General features: G+C 33.6%; 2 protein-coding genes across 2 annotated transcripts; both read right to left on the bottom strand.

The window, feature by feature from the left end:
* Positions 1-242: 242 nt before the first annotated feature.
* Positions 243-1,303, bottom strand: LOC134267201 (protein HtrL-like). The gene is made up of 2 exons (XM_062749423.1): positions 1,285-1,303; positions 243-1,042 (listed from the first exon to the last, which is right to left on the bottom strand). The coding sequence occupies exons 1-2, from the start codon at positions 1,301-1,303 to the stop codon at positions 243-245; spliced, it is 819 nt and encodes a 272-aa protein (XP_062605407.1).
* A 1,269-nt stretch (positions 1,304-2,572) lies between these two features.
* Positions 2,573-21,090, bottom strand: LOC134267203 (intraflagellar transport protein 122 homolog). The gene is made up of 21 exons (XM_062749424.1): positions 20,863-21,090; positions 20,382-20,440; positions 20,134-20,277; positions 19,597-19,734; positions 18,947-19,111; positions 18,439-18,558; positions 17,325-17,443; positions 16,746-16,899; positions 16,446-16,607; positions 16,061-16,227; positions 15,499-15,670; positions 14,972-15,074; positions 14,733-14,873; positions 8,745-8,842; positions 8,378-8,478; positions 7,934-8,099; positions 7,689-7,800; positions 7,337-7,465; positions 4,984-5,069; positions 4,672-4,836; positions 2,573-3,014 (listed from the first exon to the last, which is right to left on the bottom strand). Exons 1-21 carry the CDS (start codon positions 21,065-21,067, stop codon positions 2,934-2,936), a joined length of 2,787 nt encoding a protein of 928 aa, XP_062605408.1. The 5' UTR covers positions 21,068-21,090; the 3' UTR covers positions 2,573-2,933.
* Between the last annotated feature and the right edge of the window lie 528 nt (positions 21,091-21,618).

The raw sequence follows: 21,618 nt of genomic DNA, 5'->3' as shown, positions 1-21,618 counted from the left end.
TATACGGACTGGGGGTACCTTTTCAAAGAAAAAAGGACGTAGAACAAAGATATTATTTTCCACAATCTTATATTTTTCCATACATGTGTGTGTGTATCTTTGCCTGAGAGTGTGTAAGGCGGGGGGGGGGGGTTAGAGGGACACAACCCTGGACCCCCCCCCCTTTCAAAAATTGCTGGATCCGCCCCTGACAAATATAGTGTATTTCACAACGTTGTTACTCTCTCTCTCTCTCTCAGCTATTATGAAAACAATTTAAAGGCATCAAACCAGTGTCCACGAATATTTGCAAACAGATTAGGATTCTCTACGTAACACTGAAATGCCACATTCTGATCATCGTCCACTATGTTTTCCGTGAGGAGTTTTCGAAAAGTTTTCTTGTAGAGTTTTTCATATTTCAAAATGGCCGCCGCATCCCCTCCAAAAAACCCGCCACAAAAAGCAGGCGACATTTGAACTTTATGAGGTTCATTGATATCTTTATATAACACTGGATCGTTCAATTCAATATATGTAATCTTGTTGTGTTTGTTTAAAAGAACTCTAGGTAGAAAGTTCTTCCACTGGGTAAGGTTATCACCATGTCCATACCCAGCGTCAATCCAAAAGAAATGTGTGCTGTTAAAGGGATTTTTTCGTACAGCATCTGACAAAAAAGAAACTTTGTTGTTCATCAGGATTAAATATTTCACTGAAAAAGCTTCTGGGTGGTTAAGCATTTCGTTGGAATCTCGGAACTCAGGGGAGACAAGAACATTTCCAATATGCTGTCGGTACCGATAGAACTCTAAATCAGTGAATGGTAGTGCATAGATCTGTGTTTTCTGATGTAGATTTTTTCTTTCGTTCAAGACAAATTTTTGAACCGATTCGTCAGAATAGATGATCATTTTTACATTCAAACCCAGGACATTACTGAAATAAGATAGGTATTCGTCGAAACTTCGCCGAAAGTGTGTCCAATGTTCACGACCTATGTCGTATAGAGCGGTCACGAATACCGCCTCCTGGGTTGGTGTACGAGACTGGTCATTCTGTACTGGATTAAAAAATGACCTCTTCCCGTTATGATTTAAGAATGAACCAAATAAAGCGAAAAAGCATTCGTAAAAATAAAAACAACTTCAAATAAACTTACCAAGATTGAGACACAGCAAAAATAGCAAGAATATTTCGGCATACATGTACCTATACATTTTAGTATTCTATATATGTATACTATATATATTGTTTACACTATCACTGGTCAATAATTTGGTGTGTACTTTAGTCTTATCTCACATAGGTCATAACTGGACATTATAGATCTAGTCCCGTGGGGGACATGTGGTCATCTGCCAAGTAGCCATGATCTCAGATTTTGAACTTTCTTCATGAATTCTACAATATGCAATACAAATGAATACGAATATTTTTACTTTTTGATTTACTTTTTAAAGAAGGTGGGCGAACAAGGATTGCAAAATGCTTATAGCCTCAAATGTATAAAAGTAATTGTAAGTTTTTATCATCGAAAGGTACGATATTTATAAGAAATTAAACTTTTCTGCGAAAATTTCTTTCTGCAAAAATCATAATCCTTATTTTTCTAAATGTAGTATTCTTGGGGAATGAACCTAAGCAATCCTTAGTTAACCTTCAAGACTAGCATTTTTACCAATATCAATATGCCATACCACTCAGAACAAAAAAAGCATTTCAATCATGTTTGAGAAATGGCCCTTGACTAAATGGATTTCCAATATTTTTGTGAAAGATATAAATGCTGTGTCATAAAAAGTATTTTTAAAGTATATTGGGAGATTGTTTAATGTTTTTGTACATCTTAAGCATACCTTGAATATAATTTTTGAAGAAAATGAAGCGAAGACCCTTTTATATGGAAAAATAGTTGGAGTATAAAGAAATTATCATTTTCCCCTCTCTGGTATATGAAATTTCAAAGATGACTAATTTCAATCTTTGAGAGATTGTTGCGATTTGTGGACATTTGACCTGAAGCATTCATTAATTTTTAATGAAATATCAAAGAATATTTTGTTATAACTGAATTTTAATTTGGTCACATAATAAACATTTGTCCCCTTTATTCACCCATCTTCTTTGCTTTATTTGAAAATATTGTCCCTAAACAGCAGGCAAGTGAATTAAAAAGATCCTCGAATACATTAGACTGGAACCCCCCCCCCCCCTTCCCTTTTTAAAAATCAGGGTCAGAAAATGAGCTATGCTTGCTAAATACTTCTAACTTTGTATTAATAAATCACTTCAATATTTCTTCTAAAAAAGTAACTTCAAAACATTACAATTTACTTTAAAAAATTAATGGGTATTTAATTTTGAAAAAAAATTAATCATTCCAATCCATCACTTCAACCCCCTCCCACTTGCCCCTTTCAAAATTGATTTTAAATTAAGCATTGGTCTAACTCATCCTTTGATAGGCAACTTTCTACATATACCTTTCATTCATTTAGGACATCCTCCGAACATACGTGGATAAATTTTGATAAATCTTAAATATTTAATATTTTTTTATTGGTCATATCATCATTATACAACATTAATCTTTCAGTGTAAATAAATTACTGAGAATGTTCTTCTTTTCAACAGTGAACTTACAAAAATATAAATTACAAAATCCTTTCATCACACTTAAATACAATTATCAGTTTAAAGATGGATTTACCCAAAATAAAGACATTAACAAAACAGCATCACAGGATTTGCCGAGAGGAAATATGAAGGACTTCCCCCCACTGAAGTTGAACAAGAGATTCTGAGAGATGCATACACTATATTTTAGGCAGGACTTTCACTAGGACTTTGTATCCGAGTTTTCTTTCTTGGTTTAGATCATGATTCGTGATCACTAGCTTTTCTTCCTCATTGTAAAATGGGTTCTAATTCCTTTTTTGCTCCTTAATTTTTCAGTCCTCTAAGGTGCTCCTACAGAATGGGCAGTGACCTTTCTGTAGATACTGGAGTTCAAAGTCATCAGTGTGGAACAACTGAAAATAGAACAAATAATCACATTTACTGAATGATAACAACAAAATAATCTCTATGAGAGTGAATAAAAAACTGCTGAATTTTCTTTTTTTTGTAGGTTTCAAAATATTTTTTGGCAGTGTAATGATGATTAAATTAACTAGAAAACTGACCAGTCAGCAAGGGCCCCGCCATGGGGTAGAATTAAAAGGGTGCAGCTTACAGAATGATTAATAAATGTACAAAGAAAAAGCAACAGCAACTGTATTCTTAAAATTTCAACATAATTCCTGAATATTCAAAAACCTGAAAATAATATTCTTGTATTTACATTAGGCAGTAAAGAACAACTTAACATTGAATTTATATTTAAACAATTATGAATCTTGTGTTATATAAAATGCAAGCCTTCAATGAATGCAAATATCATGAAGGCTTGGCCTTAACTTCAAACAAACAGCAGTTGCAGATAAAGGTTTTCATTAATCTTAAAGTGACAGATAAAGAGAAGCCTACTAAATTTTCTGCAGCAGGCTAGATAATTAATCCCAAGGGATTAATTGTACCTCTCTCATCATTTTCTTCTAAAGTTACAATAAGAACTTTTTCAGTATTAATGATAGAATGGGGTTTTTATACAACTACATTAAAAATTAAAAACATTCTTGAATTAATATATTTTAAAAAAAAAAAAGGAAAAAAGTGAAAAAAAGTACCCTGGTAAATCAAAAAATCTTCTTTAATCTATTTCTTTTTTTAGGATCCAATGAAATCATAACTATCAAACAAAAATAAATAATAAAAATTTATATCTAAATCCACATTTCAGAGTGTTCATAGCATTCCAAATTGATTTAACTTCAAAACAAACTTCATTTGCAGACAGAGGTGGTAATTAATCTCAATGTGACAGATAAAGATAATGCTCTGGATTTTCTTCAGGAGGAAAGCTAATTAATCCCATGGGACTCCTAGTAGTATTCAGTTTACTGAATGGGAACATCTTCAGCAGTTATCTCTCTTTGCCAATGCATTCTTATATAAAGTTAAGGAATCTACCCCACCACCCCAGCTCCAAAACAAGGGACACAGAGAACCAAACTTAGCATCAAAATATGTATTTTTGCCTACTGAACTACCGTACCAAATTTGATCTTAATTGGGCAACCATAAAAAAAGTTGCCCGTTCATTCTTATGCATAGTTAAGGAATCTACCCCACCACCCCAGCTCCAAACTAGAAGACATAGAGAATCAAACTTAGCATCAAAATATGTATTTCTGCCTATTAAACTACCATACCAAATTTAAACTTGATTGGGCAACCCTAAAAAAAGTTATTAGAAAAAAACAGAAAATTTGTGGACGGAAGAGTGACAGACGGACAGACAGACAGACAGACAGACAGACAGACAGACGGACGGACAGACAGAGTGATTACTATAGGGCACCCGCAAATCCTTGCGGGGCCCTAATTAAACTACACTGCATTTCCCATAAAAAAATTCTTTAGTATAACTTCTTATTACACTTGGGACAAAGAGTAACAGTGATCAAATACTGGCAATACATTATACTTTAGCAAATTTGAAAGTTTTGACCTAAGACCTTAGTATGTTTGCTGCATGCAAACCATGTAATGATTTTACATTTTACACTAAGAAATGTAATATATTACCTTATTACACTTAGGACACTGAGTTATAGTGACATCAGGCAGTAGGGATCTGAAGAACTGGTATCTCAGTGGTTTAGGCCACTTAAGAATGTAAACCTCTGATCTAGATAAAGTTTGTAGAACAGATTTTGTTACAACCACGGGACGGAATTCTGTTTCTTCTTGCTGTAAATAGTAAAATGTAATACAAACTTAATTTCCATTAAATGAATAGAGTGCATAAAACAATACTGAATTTAAAAGACAGAAACAACCCCAAAAAACTTTTACTATCAAATTCCTATTTGCACTATAAATCCCCCTCTTACTTACATCAAAGGTCATGAGTTTGGCTGAGAATGGGTCCTCATCCTCGGGTTCATCATCCTGAGCCTGACCTAAACTCAGAGTCTGGGCATCTTAGAGCCAGTTAAGGGAAACTACTACCTCCTACTTTAACTCATGTATGGGCCAAATTCATCACACTTATACACGGATATAGAAATATATACAAGAGGCCCACGGGCCTTATAGGTCACCTGAGTATATTGTAACAACTTTCAAACAATTAAATTTGGTTCGCGTTTTAAACCAGAGGCCATGAAATTCACAATTCACAATTTTGAAAGAGGCACCATTGCTTATCATAATTATTAACTTAGCATTCTTACTCTATTTACTTAATACCCAGAGGTAGATCAGCGTAACAAAGAGAAAATGCACTTCCACTTTATACCCAGTTGTGCACCTCACCCCAAAGGAACCACTGACCTGGGGCCACATATTTAAAAATTTTGCAAATTTTATCATAAAATGGTTGATTAATACCAAAGAGCAGATTTCAAAGCATTAATTTATTTTCAGACTATGTACCCCCCCCCCTTCTGACCCAGGGGGCATAAAAAAAAACACTTTGCAAGATGCACCTTTCTTTATCAGAAATATATATACATGTACTTGGATCATTGGCATAAAACCAAGAAGCAAAGGAAAATATTTTCAAAGAATTAATGTATTTTTACTATATAATCAATAGAGCCCCGCCCTAACACCAGAACCCCTAATCCTGGGGCCATAAAATTCACAATTTTGGAAAAGGCACTCTTGCTAAGGCCATTCCAAGTTTTTTCTATGTTTAGCGTCCACCCATCTTTCAAAAACCTACCTACCTATTCGCAAAAAACACACAGACCAAAAAAGAAAACACAGACTTTATAGTCATAAAAGTAACGTCTCTCAAAGGGTTTGATTTCAAAAAAATATTTTTTCTCCTTTCTAGATCTACACTTTAGCAAAATCCATGTACTAAATGCTCAAAATATACCAAATATGAAAAATTGTAGACAGATTTTAACAGGACATGATAGAATTCAAAGATTTCGACCAGAATAATCAATATCAGGTCTTCTGATTTTGTTTGTTTTTTCTGATACTGGGTGTCAAAAACCAAGGCGCACGCGGACGCTAAACATAGAAAAAACTTGGAATGGCCTAATCATAACTATGTACTTACTTAGTTTTTTTAATACCCAGAAGCAGAGAAGAAGATTTTCAAAGAATTAATGCATTTTCACTATATATTCTATAGAGCCCCGCCCTAGCACTAGAACCCCTGACCCTGGGGCCATGAAATTCACAATTTTGGAAAAGGCTCTCTTGCCTATCATAACTATGTACTTAATTAGTTTATTTAATACCCAGAAGTAGAGAAGAAGATTTTCAAAGAATAAATGCATTTTCACTATATAATCAATAGAGCCCCGCCCTAACACCAGAACCCCTGAACCTGGGGCCATAAAATTCACAATTTTGGAAAAGGCTCTCTTACTCATTATAACTATGTGCTTAGTTAGTTTATTTGATATCCAGAAGCAGAGAAGAAGATTTTCAAAGAATAAATGCATTTTCACTATATAATCAATAGAGCCCCGCCCTAACACCAGAACCCCTGACCCTGGGGCCATAAAATTCATAAATCTGGAAGAGGCACTCTTGCTCATCATAACTATGTACTCAGTTAGTTTATTTAATACCCAGGAGCAGAGAAGAAGATTTTCAAAGAAATAATGCATTTTCACTATATAATCTATATAGCCCCGTCCTAGCACTAGAACCCCTGACCCTGGGGCCATGAATTTCACAATTTTGGTAGAAGACTCAATGCTCATTACATTCATGCCAACAGTTTGCCTGCTTGGTATCCAGGAGTAAAGAAGAAGATTTTTAAAGATTGCAATAATTTTAGAGGTTTTGGCCCCACCCCTCAGGCCCCAGGGGGGCAGGGATCATGAAATTCACAATTTTTGTTTCCCTTCACCCATAGATGCTGTATAGCAAATTTGGTTGACATTGGTTCAGTGGTTTCAGAGAAGAAGCTGAAAATGTCCAAATGTTAACACACGACGCACGATGGACGACTGACGACGACAGACGAAAACGGATAGCAATAGGTCACCCGAGTTACTCAGGTGACCTAAAAATGCAAAAATTATCCTTGGAACAGGAAAACAAATTTAAAATTCTCTCATGAACTTCTCTTGAATTTATCTTTGATATGTAATTCATAAATTTTATTACTCTCAGACAAAAGATCCTGAGCATATCTTGGAACATATCTCTCTTAAACTGCATAAATCTAATGTCAGTTTGACTCAGCATGACTTTATCATTGTGATATTAAGGATACGTCCGATGCGCCCCTCCTTCCAGCCTCGATCCTCTTTCTTCTGTTTGGGTATAGACAGGTCCAGGATCTGTACGGCCTCCTCGTCCGTCAGACTGCTGTCTAACACAAACTCCACCAGCGGCAGCACCTCTGTAAAACAACAGATAAACATGTATTAAGTCTTCATTAAGCAAAGACTATCTTTATTAAATTTTGCAGAAATGCATCTTTTTCATCACATTTTAAAAATAAATCTGTCGCGCAGATTTCCGTTTCCCTATTCGCTTATTTTCAATTTCATTTTTTTTCAATTTAACAAAAATATTGCTTTTAAGTGTAAAAGAAATTAAGTTATAAAAAAAAAAAACCTCACCAAATGAGACAAAAGAGTGGACAAATGGTTGTCTACAGTTGACACAGCAGTTTCCTCCATTGTTCAGAAGAGGGTTTGTGGTGGAACAGCGGTAACACATGGGAAGGAGCTCCTAAATCAAAACAACAACCAAATTCAGATTTAAACAAAAAAAAAAAACTTTCAAATTGAAAATGCATCATACTTATTAACGATACATAAAACATAAAATTAGCCATTGTCCAATTTATACACATGTACAATACCTCGGAGTCTTGGAATGCCTTGGATCGGATCATCACACTACCTAGATCTACAGCCTCCTGGAATCTACTGGGTATCCTCAGTGTCTGTAACTTCTCATAGGCGTAACGAGCCAACTTAAAGGCTCCCAGGTTCTTACTCTGCTTGGCTAATGCATATAGTGTCCCTCTTAACACTCAATTAAGGAATATTCAAAAATGAGCAATTTCTTTACTGATTTCTATAGTTCAAAATGGTTCTAACTGAAAAAATTTCATTCTTTGAAATATTTTTGCTTGCAATGTACCAGAACTGTATGGACTTGTAAATTTCTTCTGAAGTCTGTTTAAGTTATTTTAAATAAGAAGAAATAAATTGAAAGGCATTCATATTTTAAAGTAGCACATGGATCTTTAACCAAAGTTAAATGTACTGTATTAAAACCAAATCAATTAAACGAAGGATACACTTTAGAGATTCCGTGTGGTATTCCACTCTGGATCATATGAAGCAGATATCGAGAAATGTTAAACAGGGCTTCTGGTAGATGTGATGTGAAAGGCTCATCCTGAAACAGACACATTCAATTCAAGTGATTACTAGTACTGACATGAAACAACACATATCATATTGAATGCAAGGACTATGGGATATCAAAAAAACCTATTCATTAAATAATAGTGCAATAATGTACAAAGATTTTTGGGGATCCTGAAAGAGATACCCTTTTCTAAACAAATACATGTGCATGCTTGCAAATTGTATTTCAAGACATTTAAAACAAAGCTACAGAGTTAAATCTAAACTTGCTTCTCTCTAGAATGCTAGACTTACTGTATATCTTTGAATGGAATGGTAGGCGTAATACATGTCAGCCTTCCTCTGATAGTCTTGGAACTTGGCAAACATTTCTTCTCGTTTCTCTGAATCCTCTACAAAAGGAGCCAAGATAAAACTGATGAAATTAAGGTGGAAAAAAGGATGATAATATAGAGTGCAGAGCTCACAATAAATATGATCCCAGTTAAGCTACTTAATTCATGCTCCAGAGCAGTAAAAACTTTACAGGTCAAAAAATATTCAGAAGATCAGAAGTTACAAGTTAAACAATAACATAATTTTTGTCAATATTCACACTTCAAGATACCAAGTATTACAATATCATAAACAGTGTAACAACAAAAAAGGATAAGAACACTCAATATACTTTTTTGTACCCCCGTTAATTAACATTTTATTAAAAAACAAAAAAAAATTTATATCACAGCAAGCACACAAAGTAAAATCAGACTAAAATTCGTGTTACATGTTATCAGAAAACTAAAACTTAATTAGGTCAGGTTCTGTGCAGGGAGCATATTTGTCATTTTTTCATCGAATCTTTGGGGGTGGGGGTGTTTCTGCATGAATAAAATTTCAACCCATGGCACTACTAAGTCAAAAACGTACTGACATTCCCATTTTTTACTGACAAACTTAGAAAATTACTGACAATGTGCTGTCGTTACTGTAAAACTTAGACAATTACTGACCTTTTTACTGTCGGTACTGATAAACTTAGAAAAGTGCTGACAATCTTAGTCGGTGCTGAAAAACTTAGACAATTACTGACCCGTTTACTGTCCCAGCTGAAAAACTTAGACAAGTGCTGACATTTACTGATAATTACTGTCCCTATTGATCTCGCTCTCGGGGAGGCTGCAGTGGTGTGAAATTGATTTTTTTTATTTTAACATAGATTATTATTTCATTTACTAGTATTTTTTTTTATATATAATTTTTAACTATGTCCAGATGATATCTTTGAAAAAAAATGCTTCTTTGATCTATTTATAGAAAATTGATTTGTAAAAAAAAAATATTTTCAAGAGAAGGAATAAAAAAATTTCAAAAAATTTCAAAATCTTCAAAAAGATATTTTAAGCAATTAAAGAAAATAAAAATCTTCCTTTAGTAGTGAGAAATTTTAGTGAGAAATTTTACAGAGGTCTTTCCCTTTTTATAATAAAACAATTTTATTACATGACATGCATTTTATAATATTTTCTTAATTAACGTTGACTCCCTGACTTTCTTTAATATTAATTTAAAGAATTAAACTGTTAGGTTAGATGTGTTTTATTCAATTTTAATTTAATTTATTCAAATTAGTTTGAATAATTTTGATAAACTCATAGCGCGCGGAGAGGCCGTGGGTGCTCCCTTTTGAGGAAAGGCGCTTGTTATAGTTTTCATATTATGTAAAAATTTTTAAGTATGTGGAGGCCCCTTATATTTGTTTTTGTGCAGTTAAACATACCCGAATCCAAGCATTTGCAAGAAGAAACCAAAGTTAAAAGACAGACGGGGGATTTAAATCTAAAAAAAAAGAAGACTTTTTAGTTTATTCATTGGGCAGGGGGAGGGGGGCTACGGGCCTGCATTGATCATTGATCCTTTGACATTTATTGATTTAGTTACTGTCCAAATTATTCTTTTGAAATAATGTACAGTACATCTTTTAGCTGATTTTCGAATCTGGATTTTCTGGATCCCCACCTGAAAGTGTTATTTTAATTCAAATACATGAAAAACTATAACATTTTGTATAATCATCTTTTGTCTATGCATACTCCTGAAACAAAACTTTGATAGAAATTAACATCAATGTTCTTTTCAATTAGAGTATCGGTAGACGTTCACATGGATTTAGTTTCTTTTTGTCTTTTCAAATTAAAATGGGGGGTGGGGCACGTGCGAACTAAATGAAGAAGATGAACATGTACATGTACTTACTTATTTTATTAAAGTAGAACACACAATTAATACTGTCGTGTTTAAGTTTGTACTCCTTTTTCTCTGTTTAGGTACAAAAAATTAATAAATTTAATTAACTTAATAAATCGACGTTTCATAGCTTTGTTCGGTATTGAAACCAGTATCATGATTTTACAGTAACACTGTGCTTTTTATTCGTCCAAAATTATTCAAGTTGTTTAGCTGGTATCCAGCCGAATTACATAATCATTCAACATACAATCGGAAACTCTGTGAAGCACCTGTGTGTCGAAGAAATCGCCTGAGGCGATCCGAGTGTGTACGGTAGCCGGTAAAGAAAACAATAGGTGTCACTGCTGTATTATACAGAAGAACACGCGCCGGATTTCACTGGAAGTTAGTTATGCAACATTATGGCGACAGGTAGACTCTTCTTCAAGCAGTTTGAATTTGAGAAATTCGACACCAAAACATACGTAATACAAATATGCAATCTACAATCCTTCAACCTTTTCTTAGATTAAATAAATAATTTTTTTAATATACCGGGGTAAGATAAAATTAACGATTAATGAAAAAGAAGATTAATGTAAAAACCAACCGGGGAAAGGCACAAAGTGTTTAAGGATTTAAGCAAAAATAAATATATGAGAAGGGGTACATTACATCCAAAGTTTTGTAAAAATTACTGGTTCCTTATATTTTTTGTTAAGTCGTGTTAGTGTGTGGGACAGTGGAGTGAGGAATTTGTTTCATTATCAATCAAATAAAAATAGTTCATAGTATATTTCCTTAACTTTTTATCAGTAAATAAGAATAATTATAATTCAAACACAATTTATATGCAGCAGTATTATGACAGTAAAAAAAAAAATCAGCCGGAGTTTATAACTCTACATATATTTTAAACTTTGCCTGGGTCGATACAATTGATTGATTTTTTTGGAGAGAGAGAGGAGGGAGAGAGAGAGAGTGATGAGTGGTAACTCGTCACGGAAGATAGTGGGAACCTACAGTTAACGAATAACCTTAATCTTATGAAAAGGAAAGATGTTAATGAAACCTGAATCAAATTAATAATGACTACGGGATGGGTATAAATTGATCAAATGGACAAAGAAATTTGCATCATTCAAAAAACTTACACATTTTTATAAATTATATTCAAGTACCGGTATACTGGATATTTTTTTTTCATGTAACGTGTGTGCATAGAGGGGGATGGGGGGGAGGGGCTTATACATGTATGCTAGAGGGTTCGAAATAAATATTTGTGAGCACTGGTTCGACGGACTAATGACTTCCAATTTTCACTACTTCGTAAAATATTTTACTAGACAAGTCCGCATTCTGTCTTATTATTATGTTAACATCATAACACCCTACGCCTACCTACTTTAATGAGATGAAATTTATTTTCAGCACATAAAATTAAATTAATTCCAATTCACCGATAGCTACAGGGGGAAAATAGAAGGTACGAAACATGTAATATTTTAAATTTGTTAAAATTGAATCATGATTAAAAAATACTTAAAGATTAAGTTTAAAAACTAAATAGTGATCTAACCCCCTCGGCAATGTGAATAAACGGGGCACTTGTCAAGTATTTAAGTAACTTAAAGTGTCAATACTGTTTGTATCTCTAAGAGAGAGAGAGAGGGGGGGGGGAGGGAGAGAGAGAGAGAGAGAGAAGAAAAATATTTGAGAGTGGTGCTACTGCTAATATTAGTCTTACCGCTGACCTAATAAATATAAATATTTTCCGTAAGATTACTATAATTGCTAGTACATTAATTTTTATTACTAGTATGATAATTATCTATCAGTCTCGGACTTACAGACATTGGGTACTTATGAACCCTGCGTAATCGATCAACCAACCATTCATTTAGAAATAATGTTTTAAGTGACAAAATTAACAAGACATAGTACAAGTTTATATATGGAACACTGTACTCTTCAATAGGGGAACTCCCGTATGAGCAAATGAAACCGGAAATCTTAAACAGGGGTATATAATTATATGACTTGTACAGATGTCCTAGAACATAAGGAAACTGAATTACCTAATAAAGATCAGTAATTATTTCCTTTTTTAACAAGAGACATCTGTCCTGTTTGTGAAAAGAAAATTGATACAACTTTCCAATCGTGAAAACAGGGGGGGGGGGGGGGGCTCAACATTAAATCAGATATCTGTCTGCAAAGAAATAAATAGATGAAAACTAACTTGATGATTAATTAATTTTATACTTTAATTGAACAGGGATAGATATATTCAACACATGAATTTAAACTTGATTTACTCATAGTTAATTTCAAATCATATTCTGAATTATTTTACAGATATCAATTATATTTAGATTAAAAAATGATAACTGCCTGGGATTTTTTTTTTCATCAAAATAATAAGACTGTTTTTAAATGCAAAGTATAACACACAGTCATTTTCACACCACTGCAGCCTCCCGGTTTATGCAAGCTATTCCCACTTTCTGAAAATCAGGTAGAAAAAGGTGAAAATTCACGTGGGAGTAGGTGGAATTTTGTGTAATCAAATAATTAACTATGTTCTTAAATTTAGGTATGAAGTTGCGATTTCTTGTAAGATCTTTTTATTACTTCAAAAATCCGAAATAAATTATATTTTCTCAAAGATGTATTCATTATTTTCTGTCTTTAAATGTATAAAATATAGGTAAATATAAACATCTATAAATTGTTATTTGCAAGTGGGAATAGATGGAACTGAGAAAAAGTGGGAATAGCTAGAAGACACCAGCCTCCCCGAGAGCGAGAACAATAGGGACAGTAATTATCAGTAAATGTCAGCACTTGTCTAAGTTTTTCAGCTGGGACAGTAAACGGGTCAGTAATTGTCTAAGTTTATCAGCACCGACTAAGATTGTCAGCACTTTTCTAAGTTTATCAGTACCGGCAGTAAAAAGGTCAGTAATTGTCTAAGTTTTTCAGTAAAGACAGCACATTGTCAGTAATTTTCTAAGTTTGTCAGTAAAAAATGGGAATGTCAGTACGTTTCTGACTTAGTAGTGTGGGTCAACAATAATAAATCTGAATGACACTCCAATCATAATTGTGTGGTATAAAATGAAAGGGTGCAAGTTTACAATTATTCATACCACTGTTCTCTGTATAAAGCAGAAATTTTGAAAGATCAGACATATGTACATGTGCAAGAACTAAAACATACAACTCTTCTTCTTAATACTCAATATACTCAATATACATCATACTAAACATAGATTTGTAGCTCTCTAATACATGTAATATCAAATTCTTTTTCTCATTTTAAGGGGTATCAACTAAAGCTCTTGTAAATCTTTCATGCTAGTTTCATTTTCCACCAGCTATTAGCATCTTTTTAGCATTTCTAAGCATATACAACCATTTCAATCTCCCAATCATGCTTAGAACTATATCTTTTACAGAAGGGCTGACAAATTTGCAAACAATTTTTAACTCACCATGATAACCGTCCATATTAGCTCAAAAAATTGGAATTCAGCGATATCTATTTCTTGAAACTCCTAAAAATGGACTTTCTGGCTGTTACATAGGTATTGTGGAATCATTTTAATCTGTGGTGGCCAAAATTTGAGGATAACTAAAAATTTAGAGTTTGTGGGAAATATTTTTCAATTTTTAAGAAGCTGAATGTCTTGTTGAAGATTTCCATTACGATTTTTGATGAGATTGTAAATTCTTGAAAATAAAACTTCTGAAAAATACTGACATAAATTCCACAGTAAAAAAGACTGGCACTATAACAAACCCTTGTTTTTCAAAGACTTATAGCTGGACTAGGGACAATGAACTTCTAATTTTTTTCACATATCAAGAATATTTTAATGTTAGCCACTGAAGCAACAAAATAACCCTGAATACAAATACAAACCATCTTCTTCTTCTGAAAACAGGCAAAAACAACTCAGATTTTCAGAAAGGTAGTTTTATATTATATTACAAAAATACAAAAAAAAAACAATGAAAAGCATCATGGAAAAAAATCTTAAGTGATGTTGCTCTTGTTAGGTCACCCACCTCTTGCTATATCCAGACACTGCATGGAGAGTTTCCAGAAATAGTACCCGGCATCATTGAAGCGACTCTCAATAACAGCATTGTGTGTTAGCTGTTCCAGGACCTTGACTGCCTCCCCCTGCAGACCAGCCTTATGGAATGCTACAAAAAAAAGAACATTTCAACTCCCTTCCCTTAAATTTATGTCTCTTGTTAAAAAAAAATCAGACATTTTAACAGAATTAGTTTAGAATATTCACCCTCTTGAGCATCATCAAACTTGTCGTTCTCGGCGAGCCATTGAGCGTACGGTACGTAAACCTCCTCCTTGTACTCAGGGTGTTTTTCAGCCAGAGTGAAGGCCTGCCACAGAGATACAGTCATTATTAAAAGGGATATCTATTTTAAATTATCACTACTTATCACAAAACTATCAAGAGCTTGGCCTTGCAGTAGATGTTGACATGCCTTTATTCAAATTACTGTAGATTCCTAAATATACGCGTGAAATTAATTATCGCGAAATTTCGCGAGAAGCGCCACACGTGAAATAAAATTACTCGCCTTTATTTTTATGATGCTGAAATCTATGTAAAATCTCTTATCAACTGTCCATTCGCGAATTGTTATTCTCGCAATTTGCCGTTAAAGAGCCCATTCACGATAATAAGTACTCGCGAAAAATAAGGAATCTACAGTACACCGAACAGCCAAACAGTGCATACTACAAGACTTTGGGGGGTAAAATTTTATTTTTAACAAGAAATCAAGTGAAAGTTATTCATACATCTTCCCAGTGCTTGGCCTCCACATGAAGGTTGATGAGAGCTTTAATATCTCCCATTTTACTGTACACTTCAGCAGCGAAGGGGTACTGCTCCATCTTAGTCAAGTGCATGGCGGCTCGACTCAGAGCTTCACGGTCAGCCTTGTCTAGCTTACGGGCCAGGTCTATCATCCTGTAAATAGGTCAATTTTCAAATATATATCATTTTTGTTTTAGTCACAGGAACATTCAGAACTCTACATGACCTAGATAATAAAATAACAAATCCAAATTCTTGTTCATAATACCAAAATGGTTTACAAATGCAGAAGCATGCATATACAGTGGACCCTCATTTATCCGGACGCTTTGGTTCCCAGTCAATTTGTCCGGATATGTGAAGTGTCCATATACCTGAATCACCAGTTAAACAATTCAAAGTAACATTAAAAAATTCTATTCCGATGAAAAATCGTCCGGATACTGAAGCATCCGGATATCTGAAGGTCCACTGTATGTCCATGTAAATAAATACATGTTTCATTTGGACCAAACCCTTCTTTGCAATTAATATGAATCTTACATGTCAGCCCATCCGTGTTCCCCTACAATGTCGATGGCCTTACAGTACTCCCCAGCAGAGATGTACATTTCAGCAGCTGCCTTTGGTTCATTACTACTCTTGGCCCAGTCAGCCTGCTTAGTAATCAACATCTTCTTATCCAGAGGGTCTCCCGAGCCAATGTATTCCTGAAAATTACAGCTTAGTTACTTAATATCTGAATCCTAAATAAAGATATTCCAATTGACTCAGTACTCCTGGTCAGTGACAAATATCTTGATATTCTAACATCAGTGCAAACTTTTTATTGTAAAATGAGCACATGTTTAATAATTTTATTTAAAATGTAATTTGCAATTTATCATGAAAACATTTTAAGAATTCTGTATATAACTGTTTATTAAACCTTGGCTTGGTCAAACATCCTGAGGTCTGTATACATATTCATGGCCTTCTGTTCTCCTCCGGCTTTTTTGTACAGTTTGGCGGCCTCGTTGAATTTCCCTTGGTAACTGTACACATCTCCAAGGAAGATCATGTTGTCATTTTCACCTCTCTTTTTCCTCTCCTGAAATCAAATAAAATTCTTTTTTAAATACTGCTCTAATATTATTACTTTATTCAGATTTATCCATTTTTTTACTCTTTTCTCCTCAGTTGAACACACCTAACATTTCCAATCACTGTAACCAAAGAGAATACAGACCTCTATAGAGTGGATGAGTTCCAGATAGCGGAGATCCTTGATTCTTATGAAGGCTTTCTTCGCTGTATCGAAGTCCAACCCCTCAAGAGCCTCATGGGCTAGAACTTCCCAGTCCCCGTCTGTCACCCCCAAACAGGCTACCTTGTAAGCATCCCTACAAATTAAAGGGTTCAGTGAGCTTATATATTTCAAGTCTTTTGCTTTGTTATCATTTAACTTTTTTAAAGAACATCAATGGTTATGTTAGGAGCAGAATACAATCAGCACACTTTGTTATTACACCAATCAAGATATCCTTTGCAAATACCCTATAAAGGGCTAGTACTTTCTATCATATTTATTTTGCCCTATTACACTTTCAATTTCTTTCCTTTTGAATTTTCCCATGAACAGTTGTGTTAAAGAAAAGTTAATTGTCCCACTGTTGGAGGCAATATTAGGATGAAATTTACCCAAACACATTACTTGGAAACCATTTTCTTTACAAAAAATAATGTCCCCTACCCCTTTCTATGCAAATATCTGGATAGAAATTTCTTATAAACAAGACTTAACAATGTGTTGGATGTCTGTACTTACTTGAAGAGTTTCTTTTCTAGGTACTGGTACATGGAGGCTGACTGTGGAACATCCACTGAGGACATGGAGTAGATGTGGAGACAGAAAATCTTAGATCCACTGAAGCCCACCACAAAACCCTGTAAACACAATATACATTGTTAGATCAAAATCTTAGATCCAATGAAACCTATAAAACCCCGTCATAAAAACACACAATGTAAATTTTAATTCTAGTGTCATATAGAAAATTAGTAAGTAAAGTACAGATTTATGTCAGCCCTACAAACTAAATTATGAATATGCTGTCATCCTTATTCTATTTTATACTGAAACCATCATTCAGTTTAATTAAACCAAAAGGGCCAAGTACATGTTATAGCAAACAAACAATAACAGCAATAATTTCATGAATGTAAATGTACATGCGTGTACAACTGTGTTCACTTTTTTTTATGGATGTATCTTTTTTTTCAAGTACATATTAATAAATGTACACTGTGTTAAGTGAAAAAAATCCCATCTAAATCTAAGTTGATATACAGCTGTAACCATGACCATTTTTCACAGCAATACCTTCTATCCCTTAAGAATTTAAAGATATTCAGCTTTGCAAAGAGTGCAGCAAAGAGTGCAGCAACTTGGAACAAGAGGCCCATGGGCAAAAACACTTAGCCAAGCACTCTCCCCCTACCCCTTTACCAGATAAATTTATGTAAAGGAAACACCTTTTTTGGAACCAAAGTAAGTCAAATGATTGAAAAAACACTAATTAGTTTGCAAATAATCAATATGAAATATTTTCTTTAATGGCCCAAGCTTAAACTATACTGAATATGCTCATAGTATACACATATACACTAAATGTAAATAAATACAGACAGTCAGACATATGGACCATTTTAATCAGAAAAGCTCACTTGAGCCTTTGGCTTTGCAGAGCTAAGAACTAATCAAACATGTCAACAAAGTACAAAAAAAAACTGAACAATCATAAATCACTCTTACCTCCTAATAAACCAAAGAAAAAAAAATTAGGATTAAATACAAATTAGTGAATGTAAGATAGTCTTTCTACATAAATTTGTATCATTTCTTTATAAGATTCCACACAAACTCCAAAGTCGACCCTTACTTGAAGCTTCTGAACATGAACTGGGAAATTGCTGGCCTTGATGTTGAGTAACCCATTCCCAGAAAAACAGAGCATGTCTTCATAGTGTGTATTCCAGGCTACACTGTTAGCATTCGGTTCCTGTAGAAAGAAAGCCAAAAATATTAAATCAATAAGTACTACTTATCTATCAACAGATTCATATTAAAACTTAAGTTTTTGAAATACATGAAATTGAAATATTGCTTTCAAGAAACAATTGAATTTCAAATTTTTCTTATGTTAACAAAATCAATGTCACTAAATTTAGCAAAATACATGTAAATGTACAAAAAAATTGCAGTTAAATATAAATCATAGCTAAATAATTCAGAAAATGATAATCATCATGCAAGAGATGAAACATTTATTGAAAATTTTCAAACTTTCAACTTTATTTAAAATGCAAAATCAATTGTTTAAATGCAGCTTCTCAAATCCCAAATAATTAAAATTTTACTTCACTATTTACCCGCTGTACAGTATATACCTGGAACAATAGATCCTTAGTGTTGATGTCATACACCAGACACGTGTTGTGTTCGTCCACCACAGCCAGCTTTGTTCGCGAGGCACTGACGTCCAGACAACGGACCGAGGTACTCTGCTTCAGGAGCATGATGGGAAAAGCATTGTCCACAAAGATCTTCATAATCTATCATCACAAAAAGAAAAAAAATTATTTGTTTCAATGAATTTTCAAGGCATAATTGTTAAAATTCTTAATCTAATTTTATACTTCATGTTATCTTGAACTGCAATTAGAGCTATATGCACAGTATATGTATATTCAAAACTTTATCAAAATTCCTGAAAGTATGTCGAAATGAGAAAAAGAGACATTAAGATCCCCTCCCCACAACATAACAGAACCATTACCAAAAGTATATGTATATCAGTACAAGTGTTGAATTAAGATTCTGAAATTTTATAAGAAACTAAACAATAGTGCAGGAATATACAAAGACATAAACAGAACAAACTGACAGATGACAAATATTCAGGTTGGCCTTTAAGGAAAAGGTGGTGCAAGGATGACCTTGTGGAGGTGAAGGTCAAAGGTCAAGCACCCACCTGACCATTCTTCAGGCCAACCAGAAGAGCCTCGCTGCCCAGCGGGTGATTGGGCGTGACACGTACCTGCCCATTCTTCAGGCCCACCAGGAGCCCCTCGCGACCTGAGGGACCCCCAATGACCTTGATGTAGCGAATCAGGGACTCCATCAGCCATTCCCGCTCCTTGATTCCTTGGAAGGAGTAGCACTGCAGTCGCTTGTCCTATTCAAATATAGAACAATATTACAAAATCCTACATCTATATAAATCAATTAAATGTTAAGACACGCTCTGTACGTCTTTGATTTTGACTGCACACTTAGGAACATACTGCATGCTTTCTAAACTGTAACTTTCATATTTTACATCATATAGCAAAGTGGCTGCATGGTAGACATAAAATTGCAAGAACATGAAAATAAACTTATAAGAGGACTGTTAATCAAGAGTCTCAACATTTATTTACAAAAAAAAAAAAAAAAATCAAAGCTTGTGATTCTATTTAGCAAATGGTGCTTCAATCAAAATTATGTAGTTATGAGAATATTTAGAAAATGAATTTAAGATAATATTGTATTCAGAATTACAAAATTTATCTACAAGGTTTTTATTTCAGCTTACCTGACAAAGAATGATGTTTTGGGAACAAACCACAAGGAGATTACACTCAAACTTCTTGTTAATCTTCTCCTTGACTTTGTAGTGCATATCAGCGGCATCGTCCGAGTACAGCTCGTATATAACTATCTTGTCCGGTAGCTGTACCTAAAATGAAAAGTTTTATCTTTCAATGGTTAAAATTTGTACTAACTTATGATTTATTACATTAATTATTTTGTATGAATGAAAGCAAATACTAAATGACTTACTGCTAGTCTGTGTCTATAAATAGCTATCTTCTTAACCAAGTCTCTGCATTTGATCCTCACTGAAATATGGACAATTTTTGTTATGTCCAATAGTACATCTACAGTCTATGTAACAGGGACAAGAAAAAATGATCTATAAAGTATTGAAAGTATTCTATTTAAGAATACATGTATGTCAGTATACTTTTGTTAAAAAAGAATAAAACTTAATACTTCTATGTAATAAACAATTCACAAGAAAATCTTTAATTTATATAACATGAAATGGAAAACACAAAATTAATACCATACTTTATAAATAAATTCAGAATTCCTGATTCAAAAAAAAAATAAAATAAAATACCCTGATAAGGTAATGAGAAAAATAACCCAGTAAACCTTAAAATACACGAACAAATCCATGCAAGAAAAAAGAAAAAGAAAAAAATTTAAAACCAGGAAAATATATGCAACCAAACTAAAAATGTCAGAAGGGGAAAACCTGATAGACTTCTGTGGCCTCTATATATTGGGGACTGACAAACTCCCAACTCAGACACAACTTTGTTTTTGGCTTTTGACAGAACTGAGTCTTTATCATAATACATTTCCTGCACAAATCTACAGTTGTGCAAGACTTGATATCCATTCTTTATCAACATTTCCTGCCTCAGGCATTTCACTAAAGGGCAAAAGAAGAATTTCATAAATTATAAAATTTACAGTTTCATAAAATATAAACTTTACAGCACTTGGATTACACAATGTATGCAGTACCCAAGCTATTTAAATTGAAGATATAAATTTATAAATGTATATCTGTAATTTTTCCAAAAGAAATAAAAACTTATCTCGAATTTATAATTGCATAAATATTTTGAATATCGTGGAGGCATTAGCCAAATGCTTAACTAAACAAATAGGTTGACTGAACGGATTTCAATGGGCATAAATGGAGTGTTTTGTGCCTGTAGTTTTTCATACTTATTCACTTCAGGTTCAAGAAAGATAGATTCATGAGAGCTTTTGGACTTAACATTTTTTAGAAAAAAAATTACGTCATTCTACTGATACTAAGTTTATTTTTCTGTAATTTTGCTAGTCATTATAATAAATTTAAAAATACCAAGGCCTTTCATAAATAAAACAGACATAAAACATAGGTAATCAGAGATTACAGAGCTCACCTCAACGAATGTTGTCTTTAAGTAAGGCAAAGTCACACAATTAACCAACAAAAAGTATACATTCCAAAAAT

This window comes from Saccostrea cucullata, unplaced genomic scaffold (assembly GCF_032062105.1).
Source record: "Saccostrea cucullata isolate Sc308-1 unplaced genomic scaffold, CSIRO_AGI_Scuc_v1 ctg9590, whole genome shotgun sequence".
NCBI lineage: Eukaryota > Metazoa > Mollusca > Bivalvia > Ostreida > Ostreidae > Saccostrea > Saccostrea cuccullata.
The sequence above is the reverse complement of the archived record's forward strand: the minus strand, read 5'-3'. Positions and strand labels throughout refer to the sequence as shown.